The sequence below is a fragment of the Borostomias antarcticus genome (genome assembly GCF_949987555.1).
Source record: "Borostomias antarcticus genome assembly, chromosome: 15".
Lineage (NCBI taxonomy): Eukaryota > Metazoa > Chordata > Actinopteri > Stomiiformes > Stomiidae > Borostomias > Borostomias antarcticus.
Window position 1 is genome coordinate 22,224,225 of NC_140248.1, and position 19,022 is coordinate 22,243,246.

A 19,022-nucleotide genomic window follows, 5' to 3' on the forward strand; every position below is an offset into this window, starting at 1 on the left:
CCCTCCTCTACCTGAAGCCTGGTGTAAAAGTCCCTCCTCTAAGGTAGGGAGGATGTGGGGGGTGCCACCTCTTAGTTCAAACAGCAGACTGAGGTAACCAATTATGTGGAGAGTTCCCCTTCAGAAACATAAACTATACAAAATATTCCCCATATTAGTGCATTTTAGCATTGCAGTTGGTCATTTTAGCCACAGTTGGACTGTATGTAGATTATCTTTAGTGTTTAGGTGTTTAGGTATTGTGTTGCCTCTGGGTATGAAATGCGCTATACAAATAAAGCTTTGATTGATTGATTGATCTTTAGGGACCTCTAAAAATAAAGAGTGCTCAGGCATTTTTATTATGACAAAACATAAAAATAAAAAAAAAGTAGTTGTATCTCTATGGTTATTACCTTGTTATAGACGTTGAACCATTCTGGATGGTGGTTCATCTTCTCCGCCTGCAGAGCGACCCGAGACATGAAGCCGAAGGCCTGCAGGAGAAGGAAACACAGAACCGTCACTCACTGCAAAAGCCAGCGCAGATGATGACAGTCATCCAGCTGTAATAAGAGGGGGCTCTGACGCTCACGCCTGCTCAGAACGAGCTGGGGAACTGCATCAACAGCTTGGACTGGTGTTTGTCTGAGTTGGGTGGTGGAGTTGGACCAACTTATATGAAACAGTGAGCACCACTGCCACCTGACACATGAGCGCATGCGTGCACACACACTCTCTCTCTCGCTCTCTCTCTCTCTCACACACACTTCTCTCTCTCACACACACACACACAAACATACACTTTATCTCTCACACACACGTCTCTCTCACTCACACACACACTTCTCTCTATCTCTCTATCTCTCTCTCACACACACACACACACACACACACACACTTCTCTCTCACACACACACTTATCTCTCTCACACACACACACACACACACACACACTTATCGCTCTCCCTCTCTCTCTCACACACACACACACTTATCGCTCTCTCTCTCACTCACACACACACACACACACACACACACACACACACACACACACACACACACATACTTCATATTTCTGCTTGCATGTGTGTGCTCCAATCAGTCAGGCCAGGGAGTGGTTATGGCTGTACTAATTATCTACAGAGGACAGCGCGCCTTCACACACCGTGCCACAGTGAAAAAAATCAGCTAGGGCTATTTCAGAGCTATTTCCCACTGCAATCTCAATTAAGCCTCTAAATACTTCCCCTTGCCTAATTAAATCAACTGAAACAGCATTGTTTATAGGCCATCTATGCAGCGAAGTCTGCAGCTCTGTCCACCTTCTGACATGACCAAACAGAATTACTCCAGAGAGGAAATTGTGTTTAGCTTTTAGTGCGTTGTAACCAATTTAGAGAGCTCCTTTTTCTGGCCCCACATGATGTAACACGACCGGCGGCACGATCAAATTGGTTATCAAGGAAGCCATCTCCTGATCAATTTAAGTAATTGGCATATTCCTGCAACTTGACCCCCTGGCACCAATTGAAGACGGGCATGTCTGCTTTTCCTCAACTTTCATTGACTATAATAGAGATTGTTAAATGACCGACCATGTCAGGTGTTGTCCAAACATGTCTCTGTCTCTCAGCTAACTTGAACTAATACATCTCTCTCTCTCTCTCTCTCTCTCTCTCCCTCTCTCTCTCTCTCTCTCTCTCTCTGCTAACCTGAACTAATCCATCTCTCTCTCCCTCAACCTGAACTAATTAGTTCAGGTTAGCTGAGAGACAGATTAATCTGTCTTTCTCTCTCAGCTAACCTGAACTAATCTGTAGTTACAAGAATGACAGATAGATACAGTAGGTGAACAACACTAAAACTTTTTTTTCTTGTGTCTATTTTTTAATTTGACTTTTATTTCCTATATTTTAGCATTTTGACCAGCTGCTCCATAACTGTAGTGCTTTCTTTCAATTCATGTTCCTGATTTCCTCACAGCAGCATAGCCAGCACATTCAACTTCCCAAAACATGCGAAAGATGACGATAAATACAGGTCGTGTTTAGACGACTACGGCTGGAACAGAAGTGGGGCTCTACGCACATCTGCAGCGGAGAAATCAATCACAGTATATTAGAATAGATGGATGGAGGACACAGACAGCTGAGTGCTTTGACCACCGACACCCAGAGGTCATTTGAACACCCTCCACTTTGGCCAGAGGAAAGCAAAAGCGCCCCCCCTAACCTCTACCTGAGACCAAACGTCAACACAGGTCAAGGACTTTCTCTCTGTGGCCCTGGTGTTTGGCTAGTACACGTCTGGGGCCTCTCTCCTTCTGCCTCCATCCCACCGGCTGGCTACGCCGGGCCTACGAGCCAGAGCTGTCAGACTCCGCTAATTTGACATGACATTTCACAGACCCCCATCTCCAATAATCAGGAACACCCTACAGACAGGCCAACATAACCCCCCCCCCCTGCCTCCACCGTGCCCCCCCCCCCCCCCACTCAAACGCGTGCTCTGCTCCGAGAGGCAGTTTGGCGCTATTACCGCCGTGATTGTCATAAAACACTGGATGAGAGCGTTTGACGTCGGAGCGGAGCGGCGTTGTCGGGGCTGCGGCCGGAGCTGAAACACGGCCCCGGTTTCAAACACATGTGTCAGTTATTTACAGATTGGTTTTCCACCGCCGAGCCGGCCAGGGGCTTAGGGACGCCTGCTCTCTCTGCCAGCTGTAAGTGCATGCAGACTGTGCCACTCAGAACCCCCTCCTCTCTCTCTCTCTCTCTCTCTCCAGCACCCTCCCTCCCTCCCCCATCCTCCTCATCTTCATACTCCCCTCTCTCCGTCCACCTCATCCTCTCTCTCTCTCTCATCCCTCGGTTTCTCTACCCTACACAACTCTCCCTTCACCAGCTCTCCGACCTCCTCGGTCTCTCTCTTCTTCCTTCACTCCATCCATCCCCCCCCCCCCCTCCTCTCTCCAACCCCCTCTCCCATCTCCCTCTCTCTACTGCCAACCCCATGATCCTGGTCCAACCGCCCATCATCACCAGCGCTGGCGTCAGAATCCTCACCCCTCCAAAGAGGTGGAGGAATAGCATAGTGGTGATGATGATGATGATAATGATGACCGCACCTCTTACATTTCATCTCTCTCTTTCAGGCGGCAGATGCTTCCAATTGATTCCCGAAAGGTCTCTGATGTACATGTAACTTAAGGCAAACTACCAGATAATGTTCTAGTGAGCTGTACTGGGCCAACATTCCTAGTGGTGGTAAGGACATTCACAGAGTCTGTCACATGATCCAGACAAATCCTCGGGAATCAACATTCACAACATTGAGACTTTTTCTTCATTGAAAAGTACAATCTGATACCCCGACAACGGTGATGTGGTGTATCTATAACCCTGTGAAAAACACCACTGTAAATAATATCACACGGAGCTAATTTTCACAAACGTCAACTCCTATTTATGCGAGGGGTGTCATGTAATTCCTAAGCATGGCGTTAAGGCGCTCTTATGCAAAGCCGTCTTTCTAACGACAGGGTTACCAGCGACAGCTCTTTAACAACAAGCCACCGGGCTCCTCAATAGACAGTGGACGTCACCGCCATCTTGGTTTACCCAACACTGATAGCCAGATTATCTAACCTGCTCCGTTTGGGCGCCACACCTCGCACATCCCCTCCGGCCATTTCGCAAGACCAGACCTATGAGGGGGTTCCTGGAGTTTCCAGGGAAAGTGCCATTTTAGTGATGGCGGGGCGGGGGGGGGGGGGGAACAGTACACCACTGAGCCGATTAACAGACTCTCTGACTCTGAGGAGACCGATGGAGTCTGGTTTCTCAAGGAGCTGCTGTAGTTGTCTGATGGAGTCTGGTTTCTCAAGGGGCTGCTGTAGTTGTCTGATGGAGTCTGGTTTCTCAAGGAGCTGCTGTAGTTGTTCAACAACTCATTCAACTTACTGTACAGAACACAAAGCTGAGCAAGGCCCCGGATGAGAGGGAGCGGCTTGCGAGAGCTTTGCTGGAGAGAGAGACGCTGACGGAATATAAACAGGGGATCTGCCGTGGCCAGCGGACCTGGGGGACCGCAGAGCGGCGAGGGCAAATGGAAATGTCCACCGAGCGCGTCCCCAGGACGTGACCTGAACACGGCTCCTCCAGCATCAGCCGGGGCTGGTGTTCAGCTAGCCAACACAGTCCTGTAGCAACAAACACAGTCCTGTTGAACAAACACAGTTCAAACTGCGCATCTGTCTCTATGGGTTAAATACCACCAATCAAGCCCTTCCTGACCTTACACACAAGCGTCCAGACCAGAGATGGGACGATAACCGATTACGATAACCAATTATGACGATAACCGGTATGATGATAAACCGCGATAATTTGATTACATTTACCACGAAAAAAATTGAAATCGTGTTTGATTTCTGCGCTTTTAAAAACTCACTGTAAATACTGTCCAGCATCAACCAAAGTTAGCAACAGTCACCAAGACACATTATTTTTTTGTTTAAAAAGTTCAAAAAGTGCATAGTGCTGCTAATTTTATTTGTGGTTTTCAATATAAAACTTGGTGAAATGATTTAAGTGTATCAGTAGTTTTAGAAAAGTTTCTCTGATAACCGTGATAATTTGAGTCACTATAATCGTGACCATAATCGTGATTTATCACAATTATAATCAGAGTTTTCATTGAGTTACATCTCTCGTCTAGACATTCCAGTGATTTAGCCCACTTCACCAACGGCCCACTGGCCTTGCCTTGTTGACCAGCTAAAGAAAACACTTTGTGAACTTTGAACATCTCCTAAGTAAACAGTGCAGATTTCTCATTCCCCTGCGCCTTAGTGAGAGCTTCTCCTGATCTATGCATCTTCAGATACAGGCTAGAGAAACAGGACAGGGGTGGTATAACCTTACATGTCTGAAACCCCATCCGTTTAACTTTCATATGCGCTGCGTATGGTGCATCTGAGATGACTTGTTTCCAGAGTGGATGAAGGAATGTGAACAGGACAGTGGTACGTGTTGCAGACAACCTCAGGTAATGGAACACAAATACTTGGCTACCGAACAAACAGCCTCTCTTAAATGCAGCCATTATAATTGTGTCACACATCAATCTGCCTCACCCACCACCAATGCAAAGCAGATGGCCTTTCACAACATACGTTTTCAAGTTACTCGAAACCATCAAATCAAGGAGATTTTAAAATATCAATGACTACTATTTAGAGAAATATCCACTAACTCAACAAACATTTACATCAGAGAGGAAATACAACACAGATATAGTACCACATGAGACTGTTTGGAGGCAACTCAACAAAATTATGCTCAGAAAAAGGATTTCAACATTCAAATCTGATTAGAGATCTCAGCCCTGGATGAGGAAAATAACTCACTTTCCTTAGAGACTATTTCATATAAAGAATGTAGATAAATGACTACTGGTTTGGTTATAGCATTGTGAAAACATTTCCTCTTGGTACAATCAAAATAATAAACACAAAAATAAGCCCAGCTGTCACATCTTTTTTTGTCTTAATTGGCAGCTTGGAGTGGCAGACAGTCTTCACTGTCCTCACAGATACAGGCTAGAGCACCATGAAGCTCTAGCTCCCCCTACAGGCTGAGAGGGGTAGGGACATTTTCTCTGAGGGGGGATTTGGGACTCCCATTATAAACTCATGCGGATCTGATTTCTCCAAGCCCATCACTTGGAGATAAGTGGCAAATGGAAATCAGCCAGCGTGTCACTCTCCATCTCCATTCCCCTCTGGTACGAGGACGAGAACAGCCGTGTAAAACAAGCCACACTAACAGGGAAAATACAGACAGAGAGAGAGACAGAAAGAAAGAAAGAAAGAAAGAAAGAAAGAAAGAAAGAAAGAAAGAAAGAAAGAAAGACAGAGAGGTGGGATAGAGAGAGGGAGAGAGCAAATGAGAAAGAGGGAGAGAATAAAAGAAAATGGCCGAGAAGTGAAATTGGAACAAGGTGAACTTGTCCCTGCTACAGAGCGGCAGTAACAGGGACCAGAGAGAGAGAGAGAGAAAGAGAGAGAGAACCAGGATAAAAAGCAACAATCCAACAGGGAGGAATGATGGGATTGTTAGTGGTTTCTTGAAGCAGATGAAACATTTTAACCAATTTGATTGTTTGTGAAAGAAATCATTCTGATCGAAACCTCAATTGTTGCCAAATGGCGGTCTGGTGTGTCTCAGGGTAATGTGCGCTGACGGGCAGGGGTAAGAGGAGAGGCGCAGAGCCCGACGACCAGACCAGGAGGTCACAACGCTGCCCGAGACTTCAAACGCGGGGGAAGTGTAAAAACAGAGTATGTTAGGGGCTCAAACAGCTAACCGCTGGATTAGAGGATGTCCACTAAGTGCCCTTGAGATTCTGCAGTGAGATCAGCTCAGCAAACCTCCAGAAGAAAGCCCAGACGCCACGCCCGCATGTCGGTTACACAGCCTTGTCAAAACACGCTGGTACAGTTTGTGGATTTGTCCGTTTCTAATGTTGGATTCTCTAAATGCACTTCTCATTTGTAAAAAAGTGAAATAGACGGGATTTACAAAACCATCCTTCTACTACGAGAAGGTTGGGGAATGAAGAGTTTAATCACTAGAAAGGTAGCCTACTGAACACCTGACGATCTCCGACGGAGACGCCGAGGTCCTGAACACCTGACGATCTCCGACGGAGACGCTGAGGGCGTGCTCCCTCCCTCGGTGCACCTGCAACCAATCAGCTAACAGACATGAATTTGTCTGTTTCCGATGGTAACAGCGCCAGCTGCGTCTACTGATCCTCATGTAACAAATCTAACATCCACAGACCCCTAAAGACCGGGATATAAAAGCAGACTTTGGACCGCCAGCTCGAACCCTGAGGGATAAATCACTGAAGCTTTTCTGTGGGGTTAGATCCCCCAAAACACGTCTGTCTGAGCAGCCTACAGGAGGAACAGGTGTCTCCTGCAATATGATGCGCACGGATACTCCCATGGCTAGGAGACTCAACCACTCATGTACAAAGACTTGAGGTTGTGCGTGTGTGTGTGTGTGTGTGTGTGTGTGTGTGTGTGTGCGCGAGTGAGAGAGAGATGCAGAGTATCGGAGTTCATGTTTGTTTGTGCTGCATGTGTACCTGCACAGAGATCAGGAGTTATCAGGACACACACACACATAGACACGCAGTCACGCACACACCGATATATATATATACACACACACACACACACACACACACACACACATACACACATACACACAAATACACAAATACACACACACAGACACACATTCCCCCCCCCCCCCCCCCCCCACACACACACACACACACAGACACACACACACACACACCTGGTTGAAGGTCTTGAAGTGCAGCTCTTTGTAGAGGGCGTCTCGTTCCTCCACCTCCACCCAGCCTGTGGCCTTCAGCTCCAGGAGGGAATGTTCTCTGTCTGCTGGGGACAGCCAGTGCGAGTCTGAGGCCTGGAGGAACAACACACACACACACACACGCACACACGCACACACACACACACACACACACACACACACACACACACACACACACACACAAACACACGCACACACACACATCCTGTTCACCAAACTGTGCAACAACACACAATAATGACAATATGGGCGTGGAGTCTTGAACACGGACACAATGGTTAAAACAAAAAAAATTTGAATAAGATAATTTCTTCTCTTATGAAACTTTCAGATGCAGCAGTTATTAAATTAGCTTGCATATTTTGGAACCATATGTTGATTTACACAGACGCACGTCAGGATTGTGGTTCTGTATATCTGCACCATCTGCTGGAGAAATGCATTCATTCGGCGTCTTTGAGATGGAAAGTCCCGTCCACTCTCCCGGTAGGATACTCGGTTAACAGTATCCACCTTCCACGACGTGTCCATTGAGATGTTGTGTTCGGTGCAGTACCGTTATGCTGACTAAATAAGGGCTGTCGTGTTTATAAACACTTCATATCTCAAGCTGCTCTTATAAGATGTTCACTAATGTCCGCTCGTAGCTTCACAGCTCACCCGTGACCGAGCACTTACCATTCTGGAGGGATATCTAGGCAGCAGGTTGGTCAGCCTGGAGAAGCACGGCCATAGAGCACCGCTTACACAGGGAGTAAACATTAATCCAGAATAACCCTCTGGTCAACCAGGTCCATGGGTCCCTCTCCTCTCCCCTACAGGATGTCTACAAATCCCATGGCTGGCCAGGAAATTGCCTGACGAATATTGTTCTGTATTCTATTACTTTCCCATGACCTCATTTGATTCATTCAGTCTATAAATAGTATAATAGTACAGTTATATACTCGTACCTACGGCTGGGATTTACAGTGCTCACATTCATATAGACTTGATTAAAAACTCATGTTGGGTTCCTATACACCGCAGACTTCACAATCAACTGTTATATCCTGGTTCACACTTCCAATTTTATTCAATCATAACACAAAAGAGATGCTAATAAACTATTTATGTTACACATTCATTCATTCATTCATTCAGCAAATAATTATGTACATCAAAAGCACATCACATTTCACAGAAGGCAATATCACATTACCACCAGCCATAGGGTCAGAGCTGGCATCAGGTCCTTCTTTAATGAGTGCACGAAATATATAAAGAGTTATAATGTATAAGATCTTTACACATCCCTTGAGTTTGAGTCCCAAATAAGATTAATTTTACTGTCAGCTCAAAACATCCCTATGACAGAGAAACACCATTCAAAGTGCTAACAGTCATAGCTGGTGTATTCCCACATTTCCCCTCTTGAGGGATCATTCAAGTTATATCTTCTGGACAAGATGTTTAGTTCAGAACCCCCCTCCCTTGGAAAGAGCTCAGGCAGAGGCCCAAATATTGTCAATTCAATTCAATAGAAACCAAAACATCTACAGCAGAGCGTGGCACCTCTACAGGTGGGACAGGGGAACACTAGTCCTGGTGCTCGTGCTCCTGTCCAGGGATGAGCCAGCGGATGCTGTCCGCCCTCAGGATGGCGTAAATGGTGAAGCTGGAGATGAACAGGATGGAGAACACCAGTAGCCAATCGATGCTCTTCATCGGAACACTGGGGAGGGGCCCGTCACGGTCCGCATCGGTGACGTTACGATCCGGCCCGGCTTCAAAGCCTGGAGAGACAGGTGGACTTATCAGAACACAGGATCAGACAGGTGGACCTATCAGAACACAGGATCAGACAGGTGGACTTATCAGAACACAGGATCAGACAGGTGGACCTATCAGAACACAGGATCAGACAGGTGGACCTATCAGAACATAGGATCAGACAGGTGGACTTATCAGAACACAGGATCAGACAGGTGGACCTATCAGAACACAGGATCAGACAGGTGGACCTATCAGAACACGGGATCAGACAGGTGGACCTATCAGAACACAGGATCAGACAGGTGGACCTATCAGAACATAGGATCAGACAGGTGGACCTATCAGAACACAGGATCAGACAGGTGGACCTATCAGAACACAGGATCAGACAGGTGGACTTATCAGAACATAGGATCAGACAGGTGGACTTATCAGAACACAGGATCAGACAGGTGGACCTATCAGAACACAGGATCAGACAGGTGGACCTATCAGAACACAGGATCAGACAGGTGGACCTATCAGAACACAGGATCAGACAGGTGGATGGATAGACCAGTCTCTCACTCCCACCCCCTGCCCTCGCATATACCCCCCCCCCCTCAACACCTATTGGCCCATTGACTCTGCACAACTGTATACTTAAACTTGAATAATTGTTCCGCCTATATTACGGTCATAGTCACAGTCATCCATTATTGGATGGAATAAGTAGATGAAGGTCAATTTGATAGACTTCTAGACTACAGATAGTAAATTGCCAGATTGGGACCCTCATAATGTCTAGCTGTACCTAGGAACTGGAATGAGGAATTGATTAGTGCTGATAAGATATTGTAAGGACAAGCGACAACAAGAATTCCAATGTACCTGTACTGGTTATATATGGCGATTTAACTTTCTATTCTATTCTAGGTGGAGATATAAGCAGGTTCAGATAGATTAACATTATGATGGAGAACATTTTCATTTACTTAACTGTGTTTCATTGTTGTTACCTGGCACAATGTTCACCCCCACCCACCTGGCCCTCCAGGCAGTCTCAAGCAAGCGCTCAAGTATTTGATAAGAGATCTAGTAGTAGGCCTGGAACTAATACAGCAAACTGGTTGTGGGTAAAATGGGGAGTGGAGGTAGGAGAAGCTTTAGTGTCTTCTAAAACCACGTGATCTCTCTAGCACAACAAAGGGCTGGAGCAGGCGGAGATGATGGAAACACCAGCTGTAGTTCTTGTACATGGCCTACAGACCTGTCTGGTTGACTACGAAGGACGTCAGGACACCTACAGACCTGTCTGGTTGACTACGAAGGACGTCAGGACACCTACAGACCTGTCTGGTTGACTACGAAGGACGTCGGGACACCTACAGACCTGTCTGGTTGACTACGAAGGACATCAGGACACATACAGACCTGTCTGGTTGACTACGAAGGACGTCGGGACACCTACAGTCCTGTCTGGTTGACTACGAAGGACGTCGGGACACCTACAGTCCTGTCTGGTTGACTACGAAGGACATCAGGACACCTACAGACCTGTTTGGTTGGCTACGAAGGACGTCAGGGTGTCCAGGGTTCTATCCGTTTGGTTGAATCTGGCCATGGGTTTGACCCCCTGGAACAACAGGATGTTGGGGACGGCCACCGTTCCGAACCTGGTGGACAGGCTGGACAGACGCACCAGACAGACATTGTGTGTTATAACGCAGGAAGGAAACATTTAGGATCTCTCTAATGAATATCTATATGATGACGTGTGATGCTTTTTTAGCCTCTCTTACTCTGAAATGTAATTTAATGTTATTTATTGCTTTATAAATGTTCTTAGCCGGTAGACAAACATACTCCTGGAGCTTGCTCGATCGCCTTGTTGAGAGGGGTCAGGGAAGAATTTTTACAGCTCACTTATCTGGCCCCCGGGTGATTACTGTTTTATGCTTCCCTCTGGAATATGTAGGGGTGGGTCGTATGCCCACCTCCCTTGTTCTCTGTAAAGCCTATTGTGTTGCCTCTGGGTATGAAATGCGCTATACAAATAAAGCTTTGATTGATTGATTGATTGCTTCATCACTACATCCCATCCTAGAGCAGACGACCTGGCCGTGTCCTCAGTGCCACGCTACGACCATCTCCTACCTCAGACGGCTGCTCTATGGGTCTAGTCTGTGGTGTAGTGTTGCGCAAGGCTATGAGATGTGATCATGCACCTCAGAGAGATGGCATATCGCTTATATCGTTATGATGTACCTGCAGCGTAAGGAAGGCTGTGCCATGTGTGGTTATGGTGTGATGGTATGTTCCCTGCTGTGTAAGGTTATGTTATGTGGTTATGATGTGATGATATGAAGAGTTCATTTGCAAAAACAGATATGTGCATTTTGATAAATTTTGATAAATCATTTTTTCAATCAAATGTCAACATTAAATATCAATTAAATTACAGTTGGGTTGTTTTGATTAAATAAAGAAGACTCTTCTTTACGTAATCAGAACCATCAAACTGTAATTTAATTGATATTTAATGTTGACATTTGATTGAAAAAATTATTTATCAAAATGTATCAAAATGCACATATCTGTTTTTGCAAATGAACTCTTCATATGTTCTCTGCTGTGTAAGGTTATGTTATGCGGTTATGATGTGATGGTATGTTCTCTGCTGTGTAAGGTTATGTTATGCGGTTATGATGTGATGGTATGGTATGTTATGCTATGTTAGGTTATGTTATGTTAGCATATGCTCTGTGGTCTGTGTCATCATGTCATGTAGGTATGTTACCTGCTGTGTAAGGTTATGTTATGTTAGCATATGCTCTGTGGTCTGTGTCATCATGTCATGTTGTGTAAGGCTATGTTATGTGGTTCTGATGTGTTATGTTATGCTATGTGGTCTGTGTTTTCATGTCATGTAAGTAAGTTACCTGCTGTGCTGGGAGGCGTCCAGGGCGAGGAAGTGCATGCTGGGAAAGACGCGAGGCAGGGCATTGAAGTGGGGTGCCAGGTTGGCAGAGAACTGGCACCAGGTGGTGAAGAACAACACCAGGGAGCACTCGGAGCTGCTGCCGTTCAGGAACTCCATCAGATCCTGGAGGACACAATCCATGAGTCAAAACTACAGACAGACAATACTACAGACAATACTACAGACAGAGTAAATACTACAGACAATACTACAGTCAATACTACAGATAATACTACAGACAATACTACAGTCAATACTACAGACAATACTACAGACAATACTACAGACAATACTACAGACAACAGTCAAAACTACAGACAATACTACAGACAATACTACAGACAACAGTCAATACTACAGACAATACTACAGACAATACTACAGTCAATACTACAGTCAATACTACAGACAATACTACAGACAGAGTCAATACTACAGTGAGACAAAGTCAATACTAGACACACAAAGTCAATACTAGACACACAGAGTCAATACTAGACACACAGAGTCAATACTACAGACAGGCAGAGTCAATACTACAGACAGACTGAGTCAATACTACAGACAGACAGAGTCAATGCTACCGACAGAGTCAATGCCACAGACAGTCAATGCTACAGAGGGACAGTTGAGATGAGATCATGTGCTTCTTAATAACACAGGCACCTGCTGTTTCCGTCAGGCCAGATCAAGTGAGGATCTGTTTGAGTCAGGCCAGATCAAGTGAGGATCTGTTTCAGTCAGGCCAGATCAAGTGAGGATCTGTTTCAGTCAGGCCAGATCAAGTGAGGATCTGTTTGAGTCAGGCCAGATCAAGTGAGGATCTGTTTCAGTCAGGCCAGATCAAGTGAGGATCTGTTTGAGTCAGGCCAGATCAAGTGAGGATCTGTTTCAGTCAGGCCAGATCAAGTGAGGATCTGTTTCAGTCAGGCCAGATCAAGTGTGGATCTGTTTGAGTCAGGCCAGATCAAGTGAGGATCTGTTTCAGTCAGGCCAGATCAAGTGAGGATCTGTTTCAGTCAGGCCAGATCAAGTGAGGATCTGCCCATGTAACCAGGGCACCAGCTCCCCTAGCTACATAAAGGTCAAATTTAAATAAAATCAATAAAAATCACTGCCTAAAGTGAGGCGCAGCCAAGTGTTGATGCCTGATGGGGATGACTAAGACTAGGTGATATCAAGACACCTCGGCCGCGTCTCAAAAGTATTTCCTCAGTTTCTCACATCCTGTCTCCTTGCCTAAAAGGCAAAGGAGGGGTGGAGGATCTAGGCCTCATGTCTGGAGTTAAGACCAACCTACCTGCGAGGAGGGATGGAGGATCTAGGCCTCATGTCTGGAGTTAAGACCAACCTACCTGCGAGGAGGGATGGAGGATCTAGGCCTCATGTCTGGAGTTAAGACCAACCTACCTGCGAGGAGGGATGGAGGATCTAGGCCTCATGTCTGGAGTTAAGACCAACCTACCTGCGAGGAGGGATGGAGGATCTAGGCCTCATGTCTGGAGTTAAGACCGACCTACCTGCGATGCGTTGAGGACCTGAACACTAAGCTCCTCCATCCCTGTGATGTTTCTTTTGTCACAGTTCACTTTGTAGGTCTTTGCAATCTCTGTGGAATTCTGTTCCTCCGTTGCCATGGAATCCACATGGACCAATGCCAGGGTGACTGGCTGTGAGGGTTCCACGTTCTCCTCGGAGGGTTCCCCGGGGGTCGGAGTTAAAGCGCACTGTGCGTCGTCGTCGCAGGGTGGAGAGAAGCCAGTGTGGAAGTCTTTAACGTTCTTGGGGATCAGTGACACCATGGCTGACGGGTCGGCGGGGAGCTCCGTTCCCATCACGGCGTCTGCCATCTCTGCCGTCTTGAACTGCCTCTTCGGCTGCGACTTCGGCTCCTCCGCCCCCACAAACTTGGGGCTGTTCTCTGTTTCTGAACCCACGTCCTCTGAGAACTTGAATTCCGGAAGCTCATCATTCTCTGTGATGGAAATAGGAGAATAATTATTTACAGGGATCAGACAGAGGCGTGTGATCCCCACCGATCATGAAGTGGCTGGAAAGCTTCAATGATCCTCGATGGTCACTGCTTTTCTCTGAATAGCTGTAACTATCAATAATAGGCCTATAACTAGTTCTTACTCTTTTTATGCTTACTACTCTCCATCTTGTGTTTTATTTTCCAACCTTGCTGTTATTCCACTGCTGTGTGTGTGTGTGTGTGTGTGTGTGTGTGTGTCTGTCTGTCTGTCTGTGTGTGTGTGTGTCTGTCTGTCTGTCTGTCTGTGTGTGTCTGTCTGTGTGTGTGTGTGTGTGTGTCTGTCTGTCTGTCTGTGTGTGTGTGTGTCTGTGTGTCTGTGTGTCTGTCTGTCTGTCTGTCAATCAATATATGGCCATCGTACATGCCACATAGAGAACCAACGTCCAAGATAATTTCGCTTTACTCTCGTCTACACTAATGTATCTAGCTAGCTAGTACTAGCTAGCTTAGCCTCAATACCGTAGCTGGCTACAAGACAGTCACTTACCCTGTGCTGTCACTGACGGCACATTTCCTAAATCAGACACATACAACGAAAAAAACAAAACACACGGAAATACGCAACTTAATGAGGCCATAATAATGTTCAAATAGAAATAGTACAGATACTTTCAGGACCTCTAGCTATTTGGAATTCATTTCCATAACATGATAGGAACCAACAGTCGGAAGAAAAGTCGGAAGAAAGATTATCCGTACTGCAATACATTTCAACTTCCGGGTCAAACTATTCAAAGCTCCGCCCTTCTGTAGTCTACCGGTATTTGTGATTGAATGTTTCTTATTTTCTAGTTTTTTTAATGAATAAAGTAGGATCAAATGGTGAAGGAGATATCACAGTAATAAAATACAAATTAAGAGATCTCAGTCAAGACATTAATTCAAATTTATTAAACATCTTCAACACCTGACAATCATGCGAGGATAATAAAATAATAATACAAGTTCATGTCATAGGCCTACAGTATACTGAATACATACGGTTCACATAAGGCCTATATACTGAATACATACGGTTCACATAAAGGAAGAATCTCTGTGTGATCATGTGTAAAAGATTGAGGCTCACAGAGAGACTGTAGTGAGGAAAGATAGCACCTAAGCAAATGAGACAGATCATAATCAATTACAATATCTTTCGGAGGAAAAATGCTTTAACAACTTTAAAACCAGCACTTAGCATGCACATCTCTGAGAGATCCTCACAAGATCTGGAAGTATTCAGCTTCACAATCTCAGTGCAGATCAGGTAACTGTGTTAGTGAGTTACAAAATGAGTTAAGTAGTCATACCGTTTATATAATACCTCCATGACTCATAACCACATCAAACTGGTGTTCACAAACAGTCCTGGTGAATGTGGTGAGGTGCTTCAATGTGAAAATGTATAATCTATATTCTGTGAGAAGTTTGAAAATTCACAAATATCACCAAAACAGAAAGTACATTGATAACCATATAGAAACAAAAAGGTGAACTCAATATAAGTAATGTCTTATGTCCAATGTGTTGGTTTTTGTGTTTTTATTTTTATTTTTTACAATGTATATCAAGCACTGGACTGTAGTTGTAAATGGGACGGATAGAAATGTTTTCCATGTAGTGAATGGACAGTGTTGAACATTGCTACACAGGCACCACTTAAAAGGCACTATGTGTTGCAATGTAACATTACAGAGAAAGACTGTAAGCTTTTTCAATAGTTTTACATTACTACCATTGTTTTATAGGGAATCCAATAGGTCTGGGTGTACAATGAGCATTAACAAGAGCTTAAAATTCAATACACTTGTATTATCAATTTATATATGGATATAAATGACAACAGTTTTATATTTTCTGTTGTAAAGACTGTTGTTAGAGGCAATATGTTTGTTCATATACAGTTATAAAGAGTTGTGTTAGGGGACAGTTCAAAATCCACTCAAATGATCTGAATGGTTAACTATGCTAGCATGCACAGATTCAAAACCTACAGGCAGAAAACATCCAATTCTTTGGTAAAGGTTGATGAAGGTGACATGAACAGAATTTAAATCACCTGTCGTCGCTCATTACTGTGTCGTGTTGCCTGGTGAAGCTCTAATGTTTCCATGCCAGATCTCTTGGTGCAGCAAAGTGAACACAAACATCCATATAAAACACAGTTAGAATGAAAGGGATAGTATCAAAGATGAAGACAGAAGATAGTATACTAACAATTCATAGAACAGATTATTGCACTGCAAATGACACACAGGACAGCCCCTGTAACCACTAGCATGTTCTAAGAGTGTTTATTCATCCTCTTCTTACTAAAGATATTTTAGCCTCATTTGTGACGTGAAAAACCTGTCTTTCACACATGTAAACACTCAGCAACTAGAGTTCTACATTACTTGCAGATTTGATTGTCTATTACTTAGATCAAACACCATGGATGCTATTTGGTTTGGTACTACGGGGAGCTTGCTGTAGCTGGATTGAGTGAATTTTCCTGTGAATGTGGGCGTATTTGATACCATAGACCCAACCACAACATACTGTCATCTTTTTCAGGCAGGCTACTTTAGCAACACAGTCATTTGTGTTGATTAACATCAGTCTTTTCGCTCTGTTTGCTCCCAGACTGCTCTAAAACACAGGCCAGTACGTTCAGGGACACACGCCGTCAGCCCGTACAGATCTATTGACATGAAGCTTCTGCCAGGATCAAACAAGATACAAAGACATTGCAGGATGTCCCAATACATTGCAGGATGTCCCCATCCACTCCATTCCTATGCTGAGGCAGATGTGCTACCAACGTCTTTGTTTGCTAGTTCTCTTATCTCTTGCAAGTTAAGTTATACTCAACGGTTGAATTCAAATAAACATGTAGCTGTGACAACATCAAACTATTGATGTGCTTTTCTGTGAACATCAGCATGCAGCTGATTATGCTCTCATGTGAGACAAAACAGCAAAACATAAAGGGTGATATAACAGAATGTAAATGATGTTGGCTCTGTGAGGCTTGTGGAGCATGATATTTATCCGTGTCAAATAATAACACAATTGAATGTGTGATGTACTGTCGTTCTGTTAGATCATGCGCATCACTGAAGAACGAACTGGATAGTGTCTGTATCAGGTAGGTCAGGTGACAGCAATGCTATTGAACATAGGTGTTGTATTGGCATCTCCTGCTGGCTAGCTGGGAGACTTTACCAACCCAGTATTGTTAATGTTAACAGCCCATTTGAGAGCAACCATCCAGTCATCTTGAGTGCCTAACAACAGGACAATGGACATCCCTGGTCCAACAACGATGTCCCACGATGCAGACGACATCTACGGAGTTCATAAGACATCACACTGTAATCCACGGCCTCGACTAGACGCCGCTCAGAACATGTATCCCCACGCTCCTCCAGACGGAGTCACATCAGGAGCGTCACTCGTTGGCCTCCTTCTCAGCGCAGGACGTCTGACAGAGGTCTTTGTGCGTCACGGCGTAGGGGAAGGCGGCGGCACTGCTACAGGCGCCGTAGCCCAGTTTGGTGAGGCGGGACAGGGTCTTTATGCTGCCGGGGGGGCGACCGGGACTGACCTTGTAGCCTGCGGCCTTGGTGGTCCCCAGCGGCCGGCCGGGGCTCGTCTTGAACCCGGCTGCCTTGGTGGTCCCCAGCGGCCGGCCCGTGCTGGTCCTGTAGCCGGCCAGCTTGGTGGTCCCCGACGGCCGGCCCCTCCTCCCAGACCGCCCCGCCGTCTTCTTCTTCTTGGGGTCGTCCGTTTTGTCGCTGCTCTTGATGCCCGGCGCCTGCTGGCAGGGAGCGGGGGGCTTGTTATGGGGGCTGTTCTGGGGGGGCAGGGCCATGGGAGCGAGGGTCATCTGCAGCGAGGGCGGGGGGGGAGGTGGGTAGAACTTGTTGGACTGGGCAGAGCAGATATCGAAGTGACTGGGAGGGGGGTGACCGTCCTCGGCCAGACAGGAGGACCTGCCACTCATGCAGTAATCATTCCCGTTGTTGGCGACCTGGCGCATCATCTTCTGCTGCGGGAAACAAAAAGATGATTGTATTGATAGAAAGATTGTATTGTCATTGCAAAATGTCGTCACACAAAATAACTCAAAAGAAATTAACCCAAACAAAGGACAACACGTCTGTATAAAGGCAGGGCCTTTGTCAGACTCGTGAAGGGAACACCTTGTGAAGGGAAAAGAAACACGTCAAACCTATTTAGGTTTCTGTGCGGGGAACAAACATAGTCTATTAGACGCTAGTCTCTCCAGCATCGCCTGAGAGCTGATTGATTCTGTTTTCACAACTAGACTAATGTTTTCACCAACAACTGTAAAAGCTCAGTGATGACTACAGACATCTGTTTGTGACAGCAGGCCTACCAGACAATGTACTCCATAAAACCAAGAGATTACTCTACCTCAATTGTTCGCGGATCATGGAAAGCAAAGGGTTAAGTAGAGAAATGACAGATCTTCCATCCTTCAAATCAAGAGACCATCCATTTTCCTGGTGGATCACGATCGATCGACTAGTTAATGTTTCCTAAAGATCATTGTGTCTGAACAGGAGCCAGCAGGAGTCCTGAAGAGCGGCTTATTGGCCTCTTCCGACTGGGTTTAGATGAGAAACGCAGCCATTTCCATCAAACATTAATAAGACACACGAGAACGACTGAGCATGCGCGGTATCCAAAAAGGAATTCTAAAACTCCCAAATGAAGAAGCGTTGATTCCCCGTTTTTATTGAACTTCCGTCCATTCACTAGACCTGCCTACTTTCGTCCATTCACTAGGCTAGACTACTTTCACATATTTCGCGTTTATATAAGAGGGAATAAACCCGGTGAAAACGGTCCCGGTTGTTCATCACCGATCCACCCACTCTACGTC

General features: G+C 45.5%; 3 protein-coding genes across 5 annotated transcripts in view; all 3 read right to left on the bottom strand.

Annotated features, from left to right (window-relative positions):
• LOC311318164 (pterin-4-alpha-carbinolamine dehydratase 2) overlaps window positions 1-8,197 on the bottom strand; it is a 9,021-nt gene extending 824 nt beyond the window's left edge. Inside the window, exons 1-3 of the mRNA XM_084449407.1 lie at window positions 8,073-8,197; window positions 7,356-7,487; window positions 396-476 (exon numbers count right to left, since the gene is read on the bottom strand). Coding sequence (XP_084305533.1) covers window positions 396-476; window positions 7,356-7,487; window positions 8,073-8,156 — 297 coding nt within the window. The 5' untranslated portion in view covers window positions 8,157-8,197. The remainder of the gene's footprint in view (window positions 1-395; window positions 477-7,355; window positions 7,488-8,072) is intronic.
• Window positions 8,198-8,520: 323 nt separating this feature from the next.
• Window positions 8,521-14,791, bottom strand: txndc15 (thioredoxin domain containing 15). Of its 2 annotated transcripts, none has more exons than XM_084449462.1 (5): window positions 14,634-14,791; window positions 13,632-14,086; window positions 12,071-12,234; window positions 10,686-10,816; window positions 8,521-9,169 (listed from the first exon to the last, which is right to left on the bottom strand). In XM_084449462.1, exons 1-5 carry the CDS (start codon window positions 14,722-14,724, stop codon window positions 8,973-8,975), a joined length of 1,038 nt encoding a protein of 345 aa, XP_084305588.1. In that variant the 5' UTR covers window positions 14,725-14,791; the 3' UTR covers window positions 8,521-8,972. The 2 variants fall into 2 exon arrangements, with proteins under 2 accessions (XP_084305588.1, XP_084305589.1); XM_084449463.1 differs by having other exon boundaries at window positions 9,075-9,169; window positions 10,682-10,816.
• A 267-nt stretch (window positions 14,792-15,058) lies between these two features.
• Window positions 15,059-18,775, bottom strand: cUnh5orf24 (chromosome Un C5orf24 homolog). 2 transcript variants are annotated; one of them, XM_084450485.1, is made up of 2 exons: window positions 18,551-18,775; window positions 15,059-18,158 (listed from the first exon to the last, which is right to left on the bottom strand). In XM_084450485.1, the coding sequence occupies exon 2, from the start codon at window positions 18,153-18,155 to the stop codon at window positions 17,562-17,564; it is 594 nt and encodes a 197-aa protein (XP_084306611.1). In that variant the 5' UTR covers window positions 18,156-18,158; window positions 18,551-18,775; the 3' UTR covers window positions 15,059-17,561. The 2 variants fall into 2 exon arrangements, with proteins under 2 accessions (XP_084306611.1, XP_084306612.1); XM_084450486.1 differs by having other exon boundaries at window positions 15,059-18,161.
• Between the last annotated feature and the right edge of the window lie 247 nt (window positions 18,776-19,022).

Excerpts from the sequence above, each read along its gene's own strand:
- txndc15 (XM_084449462.1), bottom strand. The coding sequence starts at position 14,724 with ATGGCCTCATTAAGTTGCGTATTTCCGTGTGTTTTGTTTTTTTCGTTG. Across the intron at positions 12,235-13,631 it reads AGGTCCTCAACGCATCGCAG|GATCTGATGGAGTTCCTGAA; the intron begins GTAGGTCGGTCT and ends TGTGTCCTCCAG. Across the intron at positions 10,817-12,070 it reads GACGCCTCCCAGCACAGCAG|CCTGTCCACCAGGTTCGGAA; the intron begins GTAACTTACTTA and ends GCGTCTGTCCAG.
- cUnh5orf24 (XM_084450485.1), bottom strand. The coding sequence starts at position 18,155 with ATGATGCGCCAGGTCGCCAACAACGGGAATGATTACTGCATGAGTGGC.